The 22,203-nt window shown below is 39.2% G+C and overlaps 1 protein-coding gene across 3 annotated transcripts in view; it reads right to left on the bottom strand.

Annotated features, from left to right (window-relative positions):
• LOC119559655 (protein argonaute-3) overlaps positions 1-22,203 on the bottom strand; it is a 336,633-nt gene that overhangs the window by 42,202 nt on the left and 272,228 nt on the right. For 2 of the 3 annotated variants that reach the window (XM_037872705.1, XM_037872703.1), the window contains one exon: positions 10,756-10,888. The exons of the other annotated variant lie outside the window; for it this stretch is intronic. In XM_037872705.1, the coding sequence (XP_037728633.1) occupies positions 10,773-10,888 (116 nt within the window). In that variant the 3' untranslated portion in view covers positions 10,756-10,772. The remainder of the gene's footprint in view (positions 1-10,755; positions 10,889-22,203) is intronic. 3 annotated transcript variants of the gene reach the window in all.

Raw genomic sequence — 22,203 nt, 5'->3', positions numbered from 1 at the left:
TTTTTGCCCAAATTTATAGAAGGGCCCCGCGCGTAACAAGCACGTGCTTGGTGTCGTTGGGCCACTTGTTTGTACTGCTCGTAGTGCATCAACGTCCATCATATATCATTCCAGGCTGCTGTTGACTCAAAATTAGCTTTAAAATAAGAGGCAGAGATTTGCAGTTTCTGTATTTGAACGCGCAGATAAATTCCCTAGGAACGTAGCAGATGGGACTGAAGAAGCGTTCTTCTTCGAACTGATAAATCGCCAAAAAGAGTTGGGATTAATTTTTAGCCCGATCTAAATTTTCGCTAGTACTGTAAAGTAATTTATTTAGAAATTAAAATTCTCGTTTGTCCTGCAAGTGTCTATTCCAATCACTAGGATCCTGTGTAACTAAGAACCTATTATAGAATTTATTTCTAAGATTTTTAAGCTTTTTCCAACCTTTCTTATACCAAGGCAACTTAAAAGAACTGTGGACCCTTTTCCGAGCATTTTTTATGATGTTTAAAGTAACAACTAAAAAAGTGTCATAACACGACTCCAAACTGACGCGATAAAACTGATTTCCAATTAATGGCAGATATCTCATTTCTGATGGAACAAAGGCTAGTTTCGTTGAAAATAAATCTAGGAGAATGTTCAGTTGAAGGCGCAAAACCGTAAAAGTTTATACCTAGTAGCAATAGTCTATGATGGATATCACAAATCCTTATAGGTGAATTACAAGTTAATATCAGCGCTAGCGAATACTAAGTCTAAAATTTTATGTAAGTTTTGAATATATTATTGACTTGTATTAAGCCTATACTGAAAATATCATCGATGAAAAGAATCTCGTATGGTTGATGTATGTTGCTTGACAGTGAAGAGTGGTGCTCAGGATCCTGAGACCAAACGAGTGATGATTGATTAAAGTCGCCAGTCACAGATATGTTGATAGTCTTGCAGATTATTGAAGATGCCGGTATTGTTTTCCAGATGATCCTTGTATAGTTTATATGAACCATTCCGTGGTATGTATGACACAACAATTTGCAGCGTTTCCGATTCTCCAATTATCGACACCGCAACTTCAATGATAAGACCAATTGCAGAGCAGCGCAAATTGCAGCGCAAATTGCAGCGAACAGCAACAATTACACCACCCCCTCTAGCACAGTGGGTTTTCGTGATATCTCTGTCTTTGCGGAACACATGGAACAAAAAAAAAGTTTATGTTGAGCCAAGTTTCAACTAAAACTATAACATCAAACTTGCAATGTGATGTGGAAAGGTATACTTGATCCGCGTTTGTCTGCATTCCAGAGATGTTTAGAAAATAAACTTTTAGTGGGGTTGTACTCAGAATAGAACGATCAACAACCTCCAGATTCGCATTTAAGGCATCATAGTCCAATGACGTAAGAAGTATTTGATTTTGCGTTCCCAATGTTGTAGGCCCGCAGATCGCCTTCAGTAATGTAGTAACTTTGATACGAGTTTTATCATGCAGACTAGGATCGATACATTCCTGAGGTTTGCTAGATACTTTTAGTAAAGAGCAACTAGTTCTTAAGAGCGATGGCAAAGCCGCCGTTAAATGTGCATATCTATCCAAGTTGAGAAGAGAAGGGCAATGTTGTTGTTGATGCAGCCATCGAAAAAAGCCACACAAAGCAGTCGATGAGAAATCCAAGCAATTTTGAAGCGTCAGAGAGGAGAGCGCTCATAAGGCAATGATATTGTGACCAAGAGTATTAATCAAAGCAAATTTCGAAAGCTCAAACCGTTGAATTTTTGTGAGCATCAGACGAACGTAACACAAATCAGGCAACGACAACTCCAGCTGACGTTGTTGTTGGTTCGATTGTGATGAGCGCACAACTCCGATGAGCGCACAACTCCGATAATCGCACAACTCCGAAGAGCGCGCTTAGAGCGGGAATCTTTATGGAATCTAAAATAGGATGAGAGCTGATTATGTTTTTGATTTGGCATTGACGAGCGCCCAATACTTAAGAGTGCACTGCGACCGGCGTATAAGTGGGTAATGGTAGCAGCTAGCGATATCGAATCCAGCAAACGTTGACATTGCAAATAAGTAGCATGAAGATGAGGAAGAGGATCACACAAATTTGCCGTAGTAAAATCCACACCAGAGGCACCGATTATTGCGTGTTTTTTCAGTCCGATGTATGATTATTGTGCAAATCCAAAACGTTCCCATCAACAGTCGGCCTATCTCTAAGGATGAATCGGCTGACTTTGATTGGATTGGGCCAGAATGCATCACTAAACACAGTCTGAAAGTGCTGCTCAGGTATTCCTTTTTTAAAGTTGACGAATTCCAATGTAGCAACATCTAGACCATTTTTGACTAAAGGCTTGCAGATTATGGTGGCCGTATCCACGCCTAGCTTATTTGCAACATATTCACACTCAGAATCAGATTTTACGTGCGCTTTGAATCTACCAATATGAAGGAATTTATTGCTCGGCAAAACTTCGAGCTGTTCACAACTAGGAGCTTGACCAACTATTTTCCTCTTGTTCCTGTGAGTAGAAACTGGTGCGGGGGGTACCAGGTCTGCATGGCTGGCTTGACGACCAATTGAAGAAGCTGGAGCCAATGGTTTCACCACTTTATTACGATGACTGACATTGTTATTGTCATTAGCAGAAATGGGAAAAGCCTTCAGAAACTTTGAGTTTAAACCAATTTATATATAGGTCTTCCATTACTTCATCGATTTTGGAGTGTGAATCATTACTCACAACAGAGCCATCACACTGCCAGAGTAGGTTCGCAATATTTGTTAATAATCTAAAAGCATCCTCCGGGAGATCAACACATGCAGTGTGAAAAGTACGACGACAAAGCGATGGGCAACGAACCGCCTCAAAACCGAAAAGCTGCGCTGCTGTAACTTCAGCCTTGCACTAAGAGCACGAATATAATTTCATAGCGAAAATAATGCTATTCTTTTCATATTCAACTCCTTTTGTTCATTTTGCAACTATCTGGTTGGTATTCATTTTTGTTAAAAGGAAGTTGAAAATTTCTTTAAAGAGCTATCTATTTTAGGTTCTTTCCCACTTTCCTATTAAGATACAATAAATTTATTAAGTAAGCAGACTAAATTGTGTTCTTATAGTTAGTTATGTAAAAGGAAAGCGTTTTCGACCCCATAAAGTATATAGTTATATTCTTGATTAAAGTCACTGACCGAATCGATCCAACCATGTCGCCTATCCATATGAACGCTGTGATCTCGAAAACAACATAAAAAAGTTCGACACTCGCACTCTAACCTGTCAGACCTGTCTGAAGTACTAACATTCGAGAAAGATGACAGAAAATTTCTAAGTATAAAACTATCCCTTCTCGGTAGTTCTATGTACATAATGTGTTTCGTAACGGGTATACAAATCGAAAAAAAATTTGGTACATGGATTTTGTCCAATAAGGCTTGTTTTATTCGTTTGGACGATAACTTTAAATTGGTTTACGTCTCGATTTGTGGGGGCGACGAAGATTTATTGCTTAGTTCGGGTGCGGGCGGATCTACTGAGATGCCTGGGACTACTGCAAGTGGAATAGACAACTTGTTGTTATAACTTCCAAGGGACATGGCAAAAATGTGGTACTGTTTCGATTCGGAATATGCGCGCTTATATTTTTGTCAAAAAAAAGGAAACCTGGCACACTTCTGGAACGGTGAAACGAGGTATAGACAAGAAAAACGCTATATGTGGCACTTGGTCGAGGGTTGGAATTGGAGCACGGACCAACCTTAAATTAGTGTGCGAAACTAACCCCAATAATATTGTATAGGGACGGTCCGAAAGGAATTTATATGTCACCCGTGGAAAAACAACAGTATTTATTTTGGGTATTTTTGTTGTATGGTATAATTGGGACCGAATACTGGAATTTTTGCCTTTTCAATAATTTCAGGAAAGAAAAAATACCAACTTATTGGTGGATGGTACTTAATTTTTATTAATAAAAAAAAATTTTCGTGTCGGTTAGTGGAATTTTTATTTAATTTATTTAATGGGATGGCCGACGGAAAAATGTAATTTGTGGAAATAGAATGCTGGGAATGAAGAAAATATGTATATCCGATTGTATTTATTAATGAATCCTCTCCCATTGGATACTAACAACAAGTGTATCAAGTCTTATACTATTAACCTGACTAACAGTGTATGACTGGTAAGGGGCCCCGAAAGTTATTGCTGGGTTGGGAGGTCGTTGCGTTGTAGGCGGGATCTGCTGGAAACCCAAGTCAAGCCTCTTGCGAGACGATTGTGGTGCACAGAGAGTTTTTCATTGTAGGGCGCTTTTTGTTTGTATATTTCATCTTTTACAGCAAGAATGCTGAGGTCCCTGTGGATGTTTTGGTTGCGAACATGGTGCCCTGGGGATTTTCGATTGCTGCTGCTCGTGTTGTCCAGATGGGCTTGAGAGTAGAGTTGTAGAGCAGGACTTTGTAGACCAGGCGCAGGGGCGAACGAGCGTTTAAGATACAGTGGAATCTGCTTTCTTTTAATTTTAGATGTAGTTTCTTGCATTCGATGTGTCTTCTCCAGGTTAGTCGTTCGTCGTTGACTTGGGGAATCTGCGTTCTATTCAATGATAGTGGAGGGCATGTTTGCCTGTTGAGAGTAAACGTTGTGTTTAAATTTTTGTTAATTTATTTTAATAAGCCAGTCAGATAGCCACCTCTTGTTGTTGTTGCTCAGCTTGTGCACCTTGAGCGACTTAGGACTGCAGTGTCGTCAGCGAACGTAGATGTTGTTAGCTGAGCGTTTGTAGGAATATCCGCTGTGTATAGGACGAACGGAGTAGGCCCAAGTACGTTTCCTTGCGGGACTCCAGCTTCGATAATGTAGTCGTCGTCGGATGTTGTTGTGTTGCACCTTACTGCACCTGTTGCAGAGATACGACTCAAGTAGCTTGTGAATGTAAACAGACAAGTGTGATAATTTTATGCATGAGGACATCGAGCCATATTCGATCGAAAGCTTGAGATACATCGAGAAATAATGCGCTGCATTATTCCGGATGCAGCGCATTATTCTCAATGTTCTTGCCAGGCACGTCCCAGGTGCCTCTTTTCTAGGCCGTTAAATTCGCAAACAACAAGCAAACAATTGCCTTTCCAAAACAGTGAGCGATGAACGCAATAAGAGTTGTTTTATTCTAAAAATGTACATCAGTTAGCTTAACTTGAAATACACAATTTATCTTCCCTTCCCTCTCTATGGGATAGCGCAATCGGAGTGATCCGAAGCGGTAAACATCGGTTAAACCTAAGCCGATTCAGTATGACCAATCTTAAAAATTTCGAACATCTCACAAGAGAATATACTAACACTGGTGGCTCTAAATTCAAACTTATCTGACTATCGATAAACTAACCCGTTCCGCGACATCCCCGCCCCCGTGAAGCAGCCGCATTCACCACATCCAGCACATCTAGCTTCGAAGCGGGACGCATAGTAGTCTTGGCTCGATCGTCAGTCCGCACAGCTGCTCGTCGAGGTACTCCATCACTTCCGACGCACACCTCTTCCACGACGCCTCGTCTCCACTCTCTACGGCCGGGTCGCAGATGAACACCAGATCTCCTCGACGTATGGGCTCGACGCGCTGGCACCATTTCTCCCTGCGCACAAGTGTTGGCAGGTACTCATGTACCGATCGTTTCCAGAATCTGTCCCTCATCATTCGTGCGATGCGCCACTGCTTCCTGGTGGCGCACTTCTCGGACACCTGTCCGTCATCTCTGGGAAGATTCGGAACATCGGGCACTCCTTTCAGCAAATCGTTGGGTGTTAGTGGAGCCTCCTGGTCCACCGTAACCGGTAAATGAGTGAGCGGACGAGAGTTCACTATGCTCTCCGCCTCAATCAATAAATTCTCCAGTACGTTCTTCTTGGGTGCAAGCTCCTTCATTGTATGCGCCTGCACCTTCTTCACGCACTGGACCATCCTCTCCCAGGCACCACCCTCAGCTGGGTTCGCTGGGCAGTTAAATATCTATTCGATCCCTTTGGACGGCAGCTCGCCTTGGATCCTTACAGGCTCGAATAGTTCGCTGAATCTCTTGGCCTCTCGATTGGCTCCAACGAAGTTATTTCCATTGTCGCTCATTATCCTGACTACCGGTCCAAGCCGGCTCATGAAGTTCCTCATAGCGATGATGCAGGAATCTGTCGACAAATCATGGGCCATCTCCAGGTGTATGGCCCTTGTGGTTAGACAGGTGAATAAAGCCACCCACCTTTTCTCAGTGCGACGTCTAATCGTCACAAACAAGGGTCCGAAGTAGTCCAGGCCGGTGTACTTAAACGGCCATCCATTGGCCTCCAGCCAATCAGCCAATCCATCAGGGGCTGCGTTGGTCGCGCCCTCCGTAGTTTACATATCTGGCAGTTAGCTACCACCTTCCGCAGCAGCCTCCGTAAGTTCGTAATCCAGAACTTCTGCCGGATCTCGCTGACAGTCGCCTCCAGGTTTTGGTGGCACATCTTCTTGTGGTGGTGATACACAATCATCTCCGCCAGTGCGTCCTTGTGGAACAGTATGATCGGGTGTCGCGTGCTGTATGGCACACAAGACGCTTCGTCTATGCTCCCACTGACACGCATAACTCCCTCGCCGTCGAAGTACGGGAATAATGCCCTTGGCGACGGCCTTTCCTTGGATTTCCTCAGCAAACGCTTCTCGCTGCGATTGCCGGATCAGTGTGCGGTCTGCATCAGCGCATTCTATCGACGTAAGTCCGTGGTCCTCTCGTTCGCTACGTAGTACACGCGGTACTCTTAACCAATCGGTTATAGCTCGAAAATCTCTGTAACGAAATAAAGGGGTCGTTTGCCATGACCAGTGCAAACTCACATTTCATCTCTTTTTCATCATCGTCCGGTGGGGAGTCTCTCGATGAAGATCATGGCCAGCTTTCTTCAGGTTCCTTCAGGAATGGAGGCCCGCTTAGCCACAGCAAACCGATACTGAGGTCCACGTGCTGCTGCGCCCTCGTCACGTCGTCTGCCACGTTTTTGGCAGACGGTATCCATTTCCATTGGGACATCTTCGTGGATTCCAAGATTTCTGCCACCCGGTTTCCGACAAACTGCTTGTATCTCCGGTGGGTTCCGCTTATCCGATGCAGAACTGTCTTAGAATCCGTCCAGAGTACGCATCGGCTGATCGCCACACCGTGCTCCTGTTTGAAGATCGGACAGCCCCTGTAGTTTGGCGTGTGGTTTTCTTGGCTGTTTACGCATTTCTTCTTTTTGGGGTCTTTCTTGTTGACAGGAGAGTTTGCCGAATTGTGGAAGTCTGCACAAACTATACAGACTGTTTGAAGTGAACAGTATGCCCTGGTGTGTCCATATTCCAGACAATTTGTGCATTGCATTGGGCCGATCCTTTTCCACCTTAATTCATCGGTGCAGGTGATAAATGGGATGCACTTCATTTTTCTTTAAGACTCTGCTGTCTGGCTCCACTTTGAGCTTGAATAGTGGTTAAGGCTCTTTTTTTCCTGTCGATGATGTTACTGAAGTTCTTTGCAGAAAAGCCGTATTTTTTAGACCATCGATGACTTCCTTGAGGGCTACACGTCGGGCTAGATTCCTTTTAGTACCACTTGGAGAAAAATATGTGCAAATATTTATGCGGATATACAATGAAAAGATATCGAACAATTTTTGGGAGCCTAAATTGGCAGATGACTGGGAACCTTTTAATTCTCACTGTATGCTTGGCACATATTTGCACAATATTCTGATGCTTGGAATTATGCATTTTTTCTTCGATTTAATTTATAGACTTAACAATAATTTAACAATGTACGTACGGCCAAATTCAGTGCCATTTATTGTACATTACTTTGCATACGAATGAGAGTCGGAGAATATGCAATATAATTAATAGTGTTTTAATATTAATGTATTTTAGATATTTCTCGTTTATTTCATATTCAGTTTCAAATAAAAATTGTTTATCTTAAAAATACAAAAAAAAAATTTCAAAATATTAGAACAAATTGTTATAGATTTAAATTTTTTATTCCCATTTTCAAAGTAATTTTTGATTTTTGTTGTTGTAAAGATATCTCACAAAGAGACAAAAAACAAGAAAGGAAGTTAACTTCGGCAAGCCGAAGTTTGTATACCCTTGAAGTTATAATTATTAAATTTAACAAGGGAGAATGCTATAGTCGAGTACCTCGACTACCTCGACTACCTCGACTACCTCAGCTAAAGGGACCAAATGGAAATGGAAATATGCAAGCAGCAAAGCGAGATTGAAATGCGCCACCTACCGGCGGTTTACAGATTTAAGCGTGATGGGCGTTAGAGTGGGCGTGGCAACATTTTTTTTGGATCAATCGATAGGTATTGACGAGACCAATACATTTCAGTTAAAATTTTTTATCTAGCATAAAAATTGTGGGTGCCACAGGCTTGGGCGGTTTGTGGGCGTTAGAGTGGGCGTGGCATATTCGCATAACAAACTTACGCTGCGGAATCTAAATAAGAAATCCCAATACTCTATCTTTGATAGTTTCCGAGATATCCGCGTTCATACTAACGATTTTTTGAAGTTTGTGGGCGTTTAAGTGGGCGTGGCAATTTTTTTTTGGGTCAATCGATAGGTATTGATGAGAACAATTTATTTCAGTTTAAATTTTTACTCTAGCATCAAAACTGTAGGAGCCACAGTTTTGGGCGGTTTGTGGGCGTTAGAGTGGGCGTGGCACTCTACTGAAACAAACTTGCGCTGCGTAAGAAGCTCAGGAATCTGCACGCCAAATCTCAATAGCCTAGCTCTTATAGTTTCCAAGATCTCGGCGTTCATCCGGACAGACAGACAGACGGACAGACGGACATGGCTAGATCGACTCGGCTAGTGATCCTGATCAAGAATATATATACTTTATGGGGTCGGAAACGCTTCCTTCTGCCTGTTACATACTTTAAGACGAATCTAGTATACCCTTTTACTCTACGAGTAACGGGTATAAAAATACATAAAATGATATTCCCAATAGTCCCAATAGATAATATGTCAAAAAATATCGAAGCTATAATTTGTTTCATATTATTTTCACACCAATTTTCCGATCCTTCCTATGGCAGCTATATGATATAGTCGTCCGATTTTGAAAAAATTAAATTGGAAATTCAGAACTAATTAAAATATGTCATTTCCAAGCGTAGGAGGTTTTATGTTAAAAAGCACCGAAGATATAATTTGTTTCATATTATTTTCCCACCAATTTTCCGATCGTTCCTATGGCAGCTTTATGATATAGTCGTCCGATTTTGATAAAATTAAATTCGAAACTCAGAACTAATTAACAAATGTTATTTCCAAGCGTAGGAGGTTATATGATAAAAAACACCGAAGCTAAAATTTGTTCCATATTATTTCCCCACCAATTTTCCGATCGTTCCTATGGCAGCTTTATGATATAGTCGTCCGATTTCGGTAAAATTTAATTCGAAATTCAAAACTAATTAAAAAATGTTATTTCCAAGCTTAGGAGGTTATAAGCTAAAAAACACCAAAGATATAATTAAAAAAAAATTTTTTTCCGATTTTCCCATGGGAGCTATAAGATATAGCTGTCCGATCCGGCTGGTACTACCTGCAAAAGATATAAGACTTTTGGGAAAGTTTCAGCCCGATGGCTTTAAAACTGAGAGACTAGTTTGCGTAGAAACGGACGGACAGACGGACAGACGGACATGGCTAGATCGACTCGTCTAGTCATGCTGATCAAGAATATATATACTTTATGGTGTCGGAAACGTCTCCTTCACTGCGTTGCAAACTTCTGACTGAAATCAATATACCCTCTCCAAGGGTATAAAAATATTTGTTGTTGGTTCGTTTTTTTTTGTAAAATCGTCGCCATTTTATTGTTTTTCTTTTCCTTCGTTTAAACGGTAGATTTCGAGGTTCTCAACATACAAAATTTACATAATACTTTTCTGATGATCCTCTTACCAGTCATCAAGCCAACCGAATGACTACATTTTTTAATTCTCCGAATAACTGCTCTTGGAAATAGGAGAGATTTCGATATATTTAAAATGTTGTTTTTTTTATTACTAAGCAAACATGAATTTAAATGTACAAAATCACGTAGGCTTGAAATACCAAATATCATTCATTATATAAAAAACTTATAAAAGTGCTTGTTTGTGGGGTAAAACCCTATCTTACCCCTTTATATTTGGCTTAAGGAAAGCGATATACTGGATAGAAAAATGTTGTTTCCCTTCGCCCGCACCTTACCAATTAAACAATAAAAAACGAACCAAAATTAAAGTTTACAAATAATGTGCTACAAACTGTAATCTTTAATCTTTAAGTAAATTCACCTTACTCAAATCGTGACAAGCGCTCCAATAATCAAATTGTAGAACTCGGAAATTGATAATAACAAATAGAAAATAAACACAATAAAATGCCAGCGGTTACTTTAAGACTGTGCCACGCGATGGCTTACAAATTCAAAATCGTTTACTTCTTGAATTTTTTACAAAAAGATTCAAAATAGAAAGCCTTTGAATTGAGCTCGACAAAGTCCTCAAGTCGAACATTTAATGTAATTCGGTTTTAGGCTGCCCGGAATGAGAATAGCCTTTGCAAGGGCAAAAATTTTGAATGCTCTGCAGAAAAAAAGAACCTTTCTCCTATGTTATCTTGCATTTTTCCCAAAAACATACATTTATATACTAAATACGTCAATAACTTACCATAAAAATTCGAGTATTTATGCGCTTTTGGACCACAATAAATGAAATTTTGATCCGATCTCCACAAACCATTTCAAACTGTGGAATTTCATACTTATAGCATGTACATAGCTGACCATCTCCAATTCCATCCCTAAAATATTGCGAAGATTTAAAACAAATGTGATATTAGTTTTTAAAATATAAATTTGAGCTAGCATCGGCGAAACAAAATGGATATTCCCTTGCAGATAAGCCATAACATGGAATTAAAATCATACATATAATACAGAAACCGTACATTCGAAAGGTTTGCAGGAGAGTCTGCAGGTCAAATGTTAACTCTATAGCTTTAAAAATGTGGGCGCTAAGTAAAACTTAGCGTTATGGGCGTTAAAGTGAGCGTAGGCACTCTGTTGAATCAAACAGGGCCTTATTAGGCGCTACTAAAATGTACATGCAACATTTTAACACGCTAGCTTTTAAATCCCCAATTGCCAATTACTTTTTTATCAATAGTCCAATTTGACATATGGGCAAATCCGCCAAATGGTCAACCAGGACCGAAACAAAAAAATCTTCATAATCATCGTATTTTTTGCGTATTTCCACAAATAAATGGTCATAATACAGTGGAACCACAGCATAATTCATTTGTTTTGTTGAAGAAATTTCACTGAAAACTGAAAAAATGTATTTTTTTTCATTTGTAGCCACTTTTAAAGGCTTTTTTACAATTAATTAATTCGCTAGGAAAACATATGATTTGCTTCCACTTTTTCTGCCAAATATCTTTGTTACAATCTTATAATAAGATAAACATCCAAAGAGGGCGAAAAAATGTTCAATTAACTGTTAATAAAACAACATAAAAAAAGGGACGTTCGCGACCAGTACGTTCGCGACCGGTACTTAACTCAATAAAAAAAAAACAAATGGAGAAATTTCCTTGGGAACAGACTAAATAGAAAGCTACATGAATTCATTTTGAAAGTAAAGTTATTGCTTTAGAATATTCCGTCCCAATTTGCAGATTTTAGCATTTTACTAGATTAAGCCGAAGTCGACTTCCATTTTACGTACGTTCGCGATCGCATTTTTTTGCCAATATTATGAAAATGATAGCTCAATAAACCCTATAATTTACACTAAGCAAAGAGCTAACAAAATAAATGCTCTCGAATAGCAAAAAAAAAATTCAGAAAACGTTTATTTTTTTTTATTTTATTTGCTCATATTTTAGTGGTTATATGGATAATCTAAACTGTTCACGCCAAAAGGATGTTTAATTTGAGCGGCAGTTTTCTCCAGATGACTACATCTCGCTCGCTCGCACTGCCCTCCGCTCTTCACCTCTCCACTAAGTCTCAGATCCTCTCTGGAACGCTTCATTATTTTTCAAGTGTCCAAATAAACACCCAGGCACGTCGCGCAACAACCCGAAAATACTCCCGTGTTTTTTGAACCTTCGTTCTTGGGATTTGCTTCTATTTCAGCGATCAAGCCATCCCCGCCCCGACAAAAACAAAAATCTTGAATAGTAAAAGTGGCATTCTTATAACAAGATTGAACTAAATGAAAAGCTAAGGAATCTAAATCTCAAATCCCAACTCTCTAGCTTTTATAGTTTCCGAAACCAAATCGTTCAAATGGACAAACCGATAGTCGGACATGGCTGTATCAACTCGTTTCGTGATGCTGATGAAGTATACAGTGGTCGGCATAAGAATTTTTACAAAACAAAAGTTAAATATACTCATAATTTGAACTTACTTCTTGTAAACTTTGGCATCAATGGAAAGGTAATTTAAATGCCGTTTGAATGATACAATACATTTCTTAACCCATACAGTACTTATTGAAAAATACGAATTTGAGTAAACATCTACTTTTTAAACTTTTTTCCTCGACTTGAAAACTTAAATTTTTGGATGCAAAAAGTTTCTTTAAACAAAAATAATAGTAACTGCAAAAAGAATTTTTCAAAAATCATTTTGCTTATATTTGTTATGATTTTTTGAATGTGACAATGTCGGAAAAAATTTGTATGAAAAGGAGAAAAGTTTGTATACCCTTGCAGTTATAATTATTAAATTTAACAAGGGAGAACGCTATAGTCGAGTACCTCGACTATCAGATACCCGTTACTCAACTAAAGGGACCAAAGGGAGATGAAGAAATGGAAGCAGCAAAGCGAGATTGTAATGCGCCACCTACCCGCGATCTAAATATACGGTTAAGTGGGCGGCAGACAGATTTAAGCGTTATGGGCGTTGGGTCAATCGATAGGTATTTATGAGACTAATAAATTTCAGTTTTGGTCTGTTTGTGGGCGTTAGAGTGGGCGTGGCACACTGACGAAACAAACTTGCGATGCTCTGGAATCTATAGAATCTACATGCCAAATACCAGAATTGCAGCATTTATAGTCTTCGCGATGACAGCGTTCATACGGACAGACAGACGGACATGGCTAGATCGACTCGGCTAGTGATGCTGATCAAGAATATATATACTTTATGGGGTCGGAAACACTTCCTTCTACCTGTTACATAATTTCCAACGAATCTTGTATACCCTTTTGCTCTACGAGTATCGGGTATAAAAACCTGAACAATATGGAAGACAAGTTGCAGCTATGTTCCACATACTGGGTTCACTCTCAAACAATTCCTCTAGTTCAGCAAGTTCATTTTTTGCACCCACAAAATTAGTGGCATTTTCAGACCACAACGTTCTAGGCTTTCCCCAACAGCCGTTGCAAGCAGCACGTATTGATCGGGATATTGGATGCTATTTATGAGGGGTGGAGGGTATGATAATGTGGATGAACATGCAATTAATGTGGATGCTTGAGAAGATGGGTCGATGCCGCCTGATGAAGATGATGGTAATGGCGCATGTGGGCTAGGGGTCAAATGACAGTTTTTGCAATTGCCAGAGTTGCTGCAAGCCATGATCCTTCCTTAAGCAATTAAGGCACAGATGCAATTTCTTTGCCTCTTTATAGCGCAAGGTAGGAGAAAGATTTAAATAACTTGACATGATCCCTCCCCTCGCAAAAATTATATAAAGTTTTATTGGAGTTAGTAGATGCCGCAATGAGTTCGCTATGGTTATGTTTATGCGATTGTCTTCCCACCTGATGTTTGTGTTACCAAGGCGCTATCCAAATTTTCCATTAACCTGCATCGTTTTTCAAAAAATGAAGCGATAGAGGTCCACGTAGACAGGATGTGGGATGATAATTCCTCTTCCCAGCGTTCCAGAGCTCTCGAATCTAACTTAGAAGACACGATGCTAATAAAAAATCCATCCAGAATTTGGTCTGTAGTAGCAAGCGTCCTGATTGCTCGCAGATGGGAGTTCATTTTATCGCTTAGCTCGCGAAGACCTGCCGCAGATCCCATCTCAACACCCTTTAACACAAATATCGCCTTTACGTGTGCCACGAAATGTCAATGCTTGTTATCAAAACGATTAATTAATAATTCCACAGCCTTATCATAGTTCGCATCTGATGGCTCTAGCGAACGTATGGTTTCCAACGCTACGCCGATATTGGAATTTTTCAATTTTACTTAGCTCTTGATCATTGTTCTTCACAGTTGAAAACATCGCGTAGAAGTCCTGCCAGTCTGTATAATTTCCACAAAAACAAGGAAGTTCCAAGTGCGGGAGCTTTGATCTCCTACTTGAGTTCAGGCTGCCATCTCCTATAAAATGTCGTCGCAGGGCGGTTGAATTTGCATTGCTGTTGCGCCTTTGTTCCACAAGTAATTCTCGAGAGAGTTTTGACTCGATGTCAAAACAAATAGATGCAATATTAGGCCGCGCATCACACGATAATTCCGCCAAATCCAATTTTTCCAAACTGGCCTGCGCAGCGTTAAAATCTGTTGACACCGATTCAACATATTTTAGCCGCGCTTGCAAATCTTCCTCATTGTTATTAATAATTACTTCTCTGGTTAGAAAAGAATTGGAGGCCGATAATTGTCGCACCACAGATATCACCTTGGCTCTGTAAAAGTCGATTTCGATTAAAGAGCGAAGACCGATATAATAGTCACCCTGTAGTTGCGTAACCGCCAATTTAGGCGTCAAAAATATCAACGGGTTTTCTTTTTATACCCTTAACTCGTAGAGTAAAAGGGTATACTAGATTCGTCGGAAAGTATGTAACAGGCAGAAGGATGCGTTTCCGACCCCATAAATTATATATATTCTTGATCAGGATCACTAGCAGAGTCGATCTAGCCATGTCCGTCCGTCCGTCTGTCTGTCTGTCCGGATGAACGCTGAGATCTCGGAAACTATAAGAGCTAGGCTATTGAGATTTGGCATGCAGATTTCTGAGCCTCTTGCGAAGCGCAAGTTTGTTTCAGGAGGAAACTGAAATGTATTGGTCTCGTCAATACCTACGATTGACCTAAAAATAAGTTTGCGACGCCCACTCTAATAATATGAAATAAAATGTTCGATAAAAGATATCTTAAAAAAAAAAATAATTTAAGTTCAGCAAGCCGAAGTTTCTCTACCCTACTAACTAAAATAAAACTATCTAAAACTAAACTAACTAAAACTAAAAACTAGTTGCAGAAATTCTAAGATATTGTTCCATATCAATTAACAACCGTATATATTTACCGAAAACGAAATATAACGGTCTTTGATTCGTTTTGACATTAATTATAAGATCGTTCCAATGGCAGATGTATGATAATGTCGTCCGACTTAAAACAATTTTTATTTTTCGAAATTCTGAAATATTATAATCCCAAGAGTAGAAAAACTATACCAAAAACCACCAGTAATCTTTTTTTTACATTGAAAATAAGATTTTTTAATCCTTCCTATCGGAGCTTTAGGACTTAGTTATCCGATCCGGCTCGTTCCGACTTAGCAGCATGAGAAGGGCGACGTTTTTATTATTGGAGAAATGCCAGATCTTTCCCACCTCCACATATAAAGAGAGGACTGAGTAGTCCCCGCTTATAGCCTATCCGCCTCTCTTTTCTAAAGATTTACTTATTTATTTGCTTATGGTTAATTTTTTATGTACTGTAATGTTTAATTGCTGTGCGCTACAAAACTCTAATTTAAAAATTTCTTCTCTCTACTCTTTGAATTGTATCTAGTCGTTGTGAAGGCTTGCATATCTGCAGGAAAAAAGGCAAACTTTGTAAACTCCAATGCTGATGTTATCTGTGTTTCCGAGACGTGGTTTCAACTAGAGTATGTAATTCCTTCATCTTTTGTGAAGGTTATAATTTCTTTCGTTCTGACTATGAAGGGCATGGTGGTTAAGCAGCAATCTTACCTAAGTTATAAAGGTGCAAATAAGAAAAATGGCAAGTAGCTCCTGCAGCAAAAATAGCTTGAAATAAAAATATAAAATAAGCAACAAAAATTCGGAAATAATTCGAAGACGCGTGCTAAGTTTAAATTGGTACAATAAGCGATCCCAAACTGCCCTAAAATTCAATGTTTTTTCTAATTTTTTATTTTAGCCACTGCTCAGTTGTACAATTTGCCAAAGTGGTTTTAAAAGGCATACCCGCAAATACCTGCATACATTTTTTTCGGATATTAGGCCTCCTTAACCAAGTCCCCCAATTTTTTCCTATTCCGCTTGTCCATCGTGTCTTGGCACATGGCACTCTGGCTCATGGAAACAGCAAAGCAATTGGAAAATGGCGTTTAAGGGAACAAAGAAAATGTTTCCATAAAAATATGAATACTGAAAACAAGATATATGTGTGTTTATATGCATGCATTCTTGTGTGTGTATACGTATTATTTAGGTGACGGGGAAAAAGAGATTCGCTTAAATACAAATTCTTTTTAATACTGATATCCTTTAACAGTTTTAACACATTTCATTCAAAGGGCATAACTAAAATTAATTCCAAAAATTTTTTTTTAAAAACAAAGTTTTCAAATCTTAAAATAGTATATTATTATTTCAGTTAATCTGAACTTAGTTAACACGTTCCTAATAATTATTTCTGGATGGGAAGGTCATTACGATGAAGACGAGAGCGGCTGCTCATTCTGCCTATGGGTCTTGCGAAGTGGTTTGGGTGTGTTTACAGTTTATTGTAGTATCTTTCTATGGTTTGCGCTATTTCATCTCTGATGGGGAGCATATTCAGATCTCTCTGAATGTTGTCGTTCCGAACGAACCACGGTGCAACGGTAATGGTTCTGAGGATCTTCGACTGAGCATTATTTCTCTGCATAATTTCGACACTGAAAGTAGAGTTGTAGAGCAGTACCTTGTGGTCCAGACTAAGAGGAGAGCGGGAGTTTATAAGCCAGTGCACAGTGGTCGGGCTTGTATGGAGCCGCGGCCATAAATACTTCTAGATGTGCTATCGCTATGAAACTTTCACCAAAAATCTATAAAAATATTATAAATATATAGTAAAACAAGGAAGAACGCTATAGTCGAGTACCTCGACTATCAGATACCCGTTACTCAGCTAAAGGGACCAAAGGAAAGTGGAGATATGCAAGCAGCAAATGCGCCACCTACCGGCGGTAGACATATTTAAGCATTGTGGGCGTTAGAGTGGGCGTGGCAAAGTTTTTTTAAATCAATCGATAGGTATTGACGAGACCAATACATTTCAGTTAAAATTTTTTATCTAGCACGAAAATTGTGGGCGCCACAGGCTTGGGCGGTTTGTGGGCGTTAGAGTGGGCGTGGCAAACTTTTTTTAAATCAATCTATAGGTATTGACGAGACCAATACATTTCAGTTAAAATTTTTTATCTAGCATAAAAATTGTGGGCGCCACAGATTTGGGCGGTTTGTGGGCGTTAGAGTTTTCGTGGCATATTCGCGTAACAAACTTACGCTGCGCTCAAGCCTACGGAATCTAAATCTGAAATCCCGTTTCTCTATCTTTGATATTTTCCGAGATATCCGCGTTCATATTTACGATTTTTTGAAGTTTGTGGGCGGTTTGTGGGCGGTTTGTGGGCGGTTTGTGGGCGGTTTGTGGGCGTTAAAGTGGGCGTGGAAAATTTTTTTTTAGGTCAATCGGTAGGTATTGATGAGAACAATACATTTCAGTTAAAATTTTTGTTCTAGCATTAAAACTGTAGGAGCCACAGTTTTGGGCGGTTTGTGGGCGTTAGAGTGGGCGTGGCACTCTTCTGAAACAAACTTGCGCTGCGCAGGAATCTCAGGAATCTGCATGCCTAATCTAAGTATTGTAGCTCTTATAGTTTCCGAGATCTCAGCGTTCATACGGACAGACGGACAGACGGACATGGCTAAATCGACTCGGCTAGTGATCCTGATCAAGAATATATATACTTTATGGGGTCGGAAACGCTTCCTTCTGCCTGTTACATACTTTCCGACGAATCTAGTATACCCTTTTACTCTACGAGTAACGGGTATAAAAATTGACCAGATCGTACAACTGTATCCTGTAGCTTCCTTCGGAACGATTTCCTCAGTAATTGCGCTTACTGGAGAAAGCAGTCATAAGTTCAGTAAATTCATAAATTCAGGCTGATATTTTTACTGTAAGTTATTTAACAACCTAGATCTATAATACCTGCATGTATGGGTGTAATTACTTATTTCCACCCCCACGCACACCCTCTCAGATAACAGACAAAAAGCTTAAGATATACAAGGGTGGTCAAAAGTATTTTCACAAAACAAAAGTTAAATATACTCATAATTTGAACTTACATCTTGTTAACTTTGGCATCAATTGAAAGGTAATTAAAATGCCGTTTGAATGATACAATACATTTTTTAACGTATTCAGTACTTATTGAAAAGGACGAATTTTTGTTTGAAGAAACTTTTTGCATCAAAAAATTTAAGTTTTCAAGTCGAGGATAAAGTTCAAAAAGGACATTTTCACTCAAATTCGTCCTATTCAATAAGTACTGAATGGGTTAAAAAATGTATTGTATCATTCAAACGGCATTTGAATTACCTTTCTATTGATGCCAAAGTTAACAAGATGTAAATTCAAATTATGAGTATATTCAACTTTTGTTTTGTGAAAATACTTTTGACCACCCCTGTATACAAATATTTTTAATGTGGAAAACAAACAACAAAACAAAATCATATTCTTTTTAAATTGTTTCATTAAGTAATGAAGTAGTTGACTCTAGTAGCGTTGATTTTTGGTTGTAAGTAATTTTTCTTTGTCCAGTTATATATGGATCAGAGCTTAAAAGCAATCTGTTTAACAAATCTGTATTTCACGACTAATATTAGTTACTTTTGGTGGCAAGGAGTATTTTATAATTATAGTTTCCTCGCACTCCAGCCAATCAGAATTTTTGTTAAGAAATCTCTCTTTATTCCGATTAGCAATCTGAAAAAGCGATGCCAGCTTTTTACAAATATAGCTTATTTGTGATTGGAATTCGTCCAAATTCGGCTCATATCCCTTATTTCTTATGTCCTTAACTAGGGCATCCAGTACATTTTTAAATCTTTCCGCAAGTGTGCCAGATTCCTCAATCCAAATGTTAAAAACATAATTTCGAGTATACTCGCTTTGAATTTGGGTACCTGAGAAAATAATTAAATAATCAAACAAAAAAATAATCTCAAAACATAAAACACATAACGAATAACGCAACAACAACAACAAACTACAACGGCAACAACAACATAACAGACACCGAACAAAAAAGTGCGTCCCTCCTAGATAGAGCTGCTGAAAAATAAAAGGGGTTATGTTGAATTTTGCAATGGCAAATGTGCAGACGCAGGTTGTCGCAGCTGAAGTCAACATTTTTATAATCTAAAAATATTAATAAATAATAAAATGTGTACTTTATTGGGGGGGCAACGGGGGGAAAACACTTAAAACTTTACCTAAACTTTGTAATGGACAACAAATACAAACTAAAAAAGACGCACTTCTTTAAAAATAGATATAGACAAGAACACAGCACAAAATATTTATATATTTATCTGTATAAATAAAGTATATACCACTATGAACAATATTCATTTGAGTTCTATTGATTTTACGGGTGTTTTATAATTAATTTGCCTTTTTTAAATTTGGGCTGTTGCACTTGACTGCTGGCAAATTGCAAATACGTAAACACGTGCTCGCTCTTTTCGTTCTATTTTTAGAGAGTCCCTTTAGAATTGCCGAACAAACGGTATTGTGTCGTTTAGTTTGGACAATCAGCTGTTCGAAAAAGTGGGTTTCGATGGAATAGCTCAAAATCAATTTTTTGATTTATGGCCTATGGCTGCAACTGGACCACTGTGCAGTGTAGGCTACCAGCCTTCAGCTTGAGGGGTGTTCCCTTGGCTTCAATGTGTCTGCGCCAAGTGACTCGTTTGTCAAGGTGCGTTGCTTCGTTTGCTTGAGGCAGCACAGTATTGTTTAATGTAAGCGTAGGACTATCTTGTCTGTTTAATGTAAATGTAACGTGCTTACACTAGCCAGCCATTTTTCAACAGCATCTAGGTTATCTGCTAGTTGCGCTGATTCTTTATGTGGACACTTTGATCGACTAAGGATTACAGTATCGTCAGCAAACGTAGACATGGTCAGCCGTTCGCTCGTGGGAATATCGGAAGTATAGAGGAGGTAAAGTGTTGGGCCAAAAACACTGCCTTGAGGAACTCCCGCATCGATGTTATGGTCAGCAGATATGGTGTTATTGCATCTCACCGCGAATTTCCTATGTAGAGGTATGACTTTAGGAGTTTGTGAGTGCTAGGGAGCATTAAAGTAATTTTATGCATTAGGCCGTTAAGCCATACCCTGTCAAAGGTCTGAGAGACGTCAAAAAATATGGCAGTACAGTATTCCCTGTTTTTAAATGCGAATGCCGAATTGATGTGCTGGGATTATGTTGTGGTTTATTAGATACGGTACAATGCGGGTCAACAGGCACTTTTCAAAGAGCTTGAAAAGACCGCTGTGTGGTCTTTTGCAGGCTTAGGTATCATTTCGATGATCGACTTCTTCCACCTCTCAGGAAAGTAGCCGACTCTCATCACTGCATTAAAGAACTGGCATATGGTGAAAATGGCACATTGTGGAATGATCATCTTCGGAGTTATTAGATAGCAGCTGCTCCTTTATGACCTTGGCTATATCACTTGCCGTAAATTCAATGTGATCGTCTACGTTGTCTACCTTATCTTTGCGAATGGCGATCTAAGCAACTGCCACTCTCTTCGTGATCGACGCTTTTCCCGGACCAGCCTCTCGATTTGTGCATTTGCGTATCTTTTGTTCTACGTTCTTTGTGGTGTTGAGGAGAAAAAAAATTGGAAAAAATCAAATCAAGTAGAAATTTGGGGCAATTTGGGGTTGCTTATACCAATTTATACTTAGCCCGCGTCTTTGAAATATTTCAGAATTTCTGTTTTTTTTTTAAAGTTTAATGTCAGTCCGTTTTTGCTGCAGGAGCTACTTGCCATTTTTATACCCGTTACTTGTGAGTAAAAGTATGTAACAGGTAAAAGGAAGCGATTCCGACCCTATAAAGAATATATATTCTTGATCAGGATCACTAGCCGAGTAGATCTAGCCATGTCCGTCGGTCCATACCACATACCATTTATGCGCGCGAGCTTTGCAATTCTCTTTTAAATTAATTGTGACAAGTTATTTAATAAATAATTATTATTAGAATTGCACAGGAACACAAAATTTAACTATGTAACATTTCCTGAAACCATTACTACATTTCCATAATATTTGAGTCCTTCTGAGTAAAAGTATTTTTTTTTTTATATATGCCAATGTAGGCACATAGTTTATTAACATGCCTCACAAGTAAGGTTCATGTTTTCATGTTGGATGTTGTAACAAAAAACAAGGAAGAACGCTATAGTCGAGTACCCCGTTACTCAGCTAAAGGGACCAAAGGAAAATTGAGATATGGAAGCAGCAAAGCGAGATTAAAATGCGCCACCTACCGGCGGTAGACAGACTTAAGCGTTGTGGGCGTTAGAGTGGGCGAGGCAAAGTTTTTTTTTGGATCAATCGATAGGTATTGACGGCACCAATACATTTCAGTTAACATTTTGTATCTAGCATGCAAATTGTGGGCGCAACAGGCTTTCGCGATTTGTGGGCGTTAGAGTGGGCGTGGCATATTCGCGTAACAAACTTGCGCTGCGCTCAAGCCTACGGAATCTAAATCTGAAATCCCATTTCTCTATCTTTGATATTTTCCGAGATATCTGCGTTCGTATTTACGATTTTTGAAGTTTGTGGGCGGTTTGTGGGCGTTAAAGTGGGCGTGGCAAACTTTTTTTTGGGTCAATCGATAGGTATGGATGAGAACAATACATTTGAGTTAAAATTTTTATTCTAGCATAAAAACTGTAGGAGCCAGTTTTGGGCGGTTTGTGGGCGTTAGAGTGGGCGTGGCACTCTACTGAAACAAACTTGCGCTGCGTAAGAAGCTCAGGAATCTGCACGCCAAATCTCAATAGCC

The sequence above is a fragment of the Drosophila subpulchrella genome, unplaced genomic scaffold (genome assembly GCF_014743375.2).
Source record: "Drosophila subpulchrella strain 33 F10 #4 breed RU33 unplaced genomic scaffold, RU_Dsub_v1.1 Primary Assembly Seq28, whole genome shotgun sequence".
NCBI classification, from domain to species: Eukaryota; Metazoa; Arthropoda; class Insecta; order Diptera; family Drosophilidae; genus Drosophila; species Drosophila subpulchrella.
Note: the sequence above shows the minus strand (reverse complement) of the source record. Positions and strands in the feature narration are given on the sequence as shown.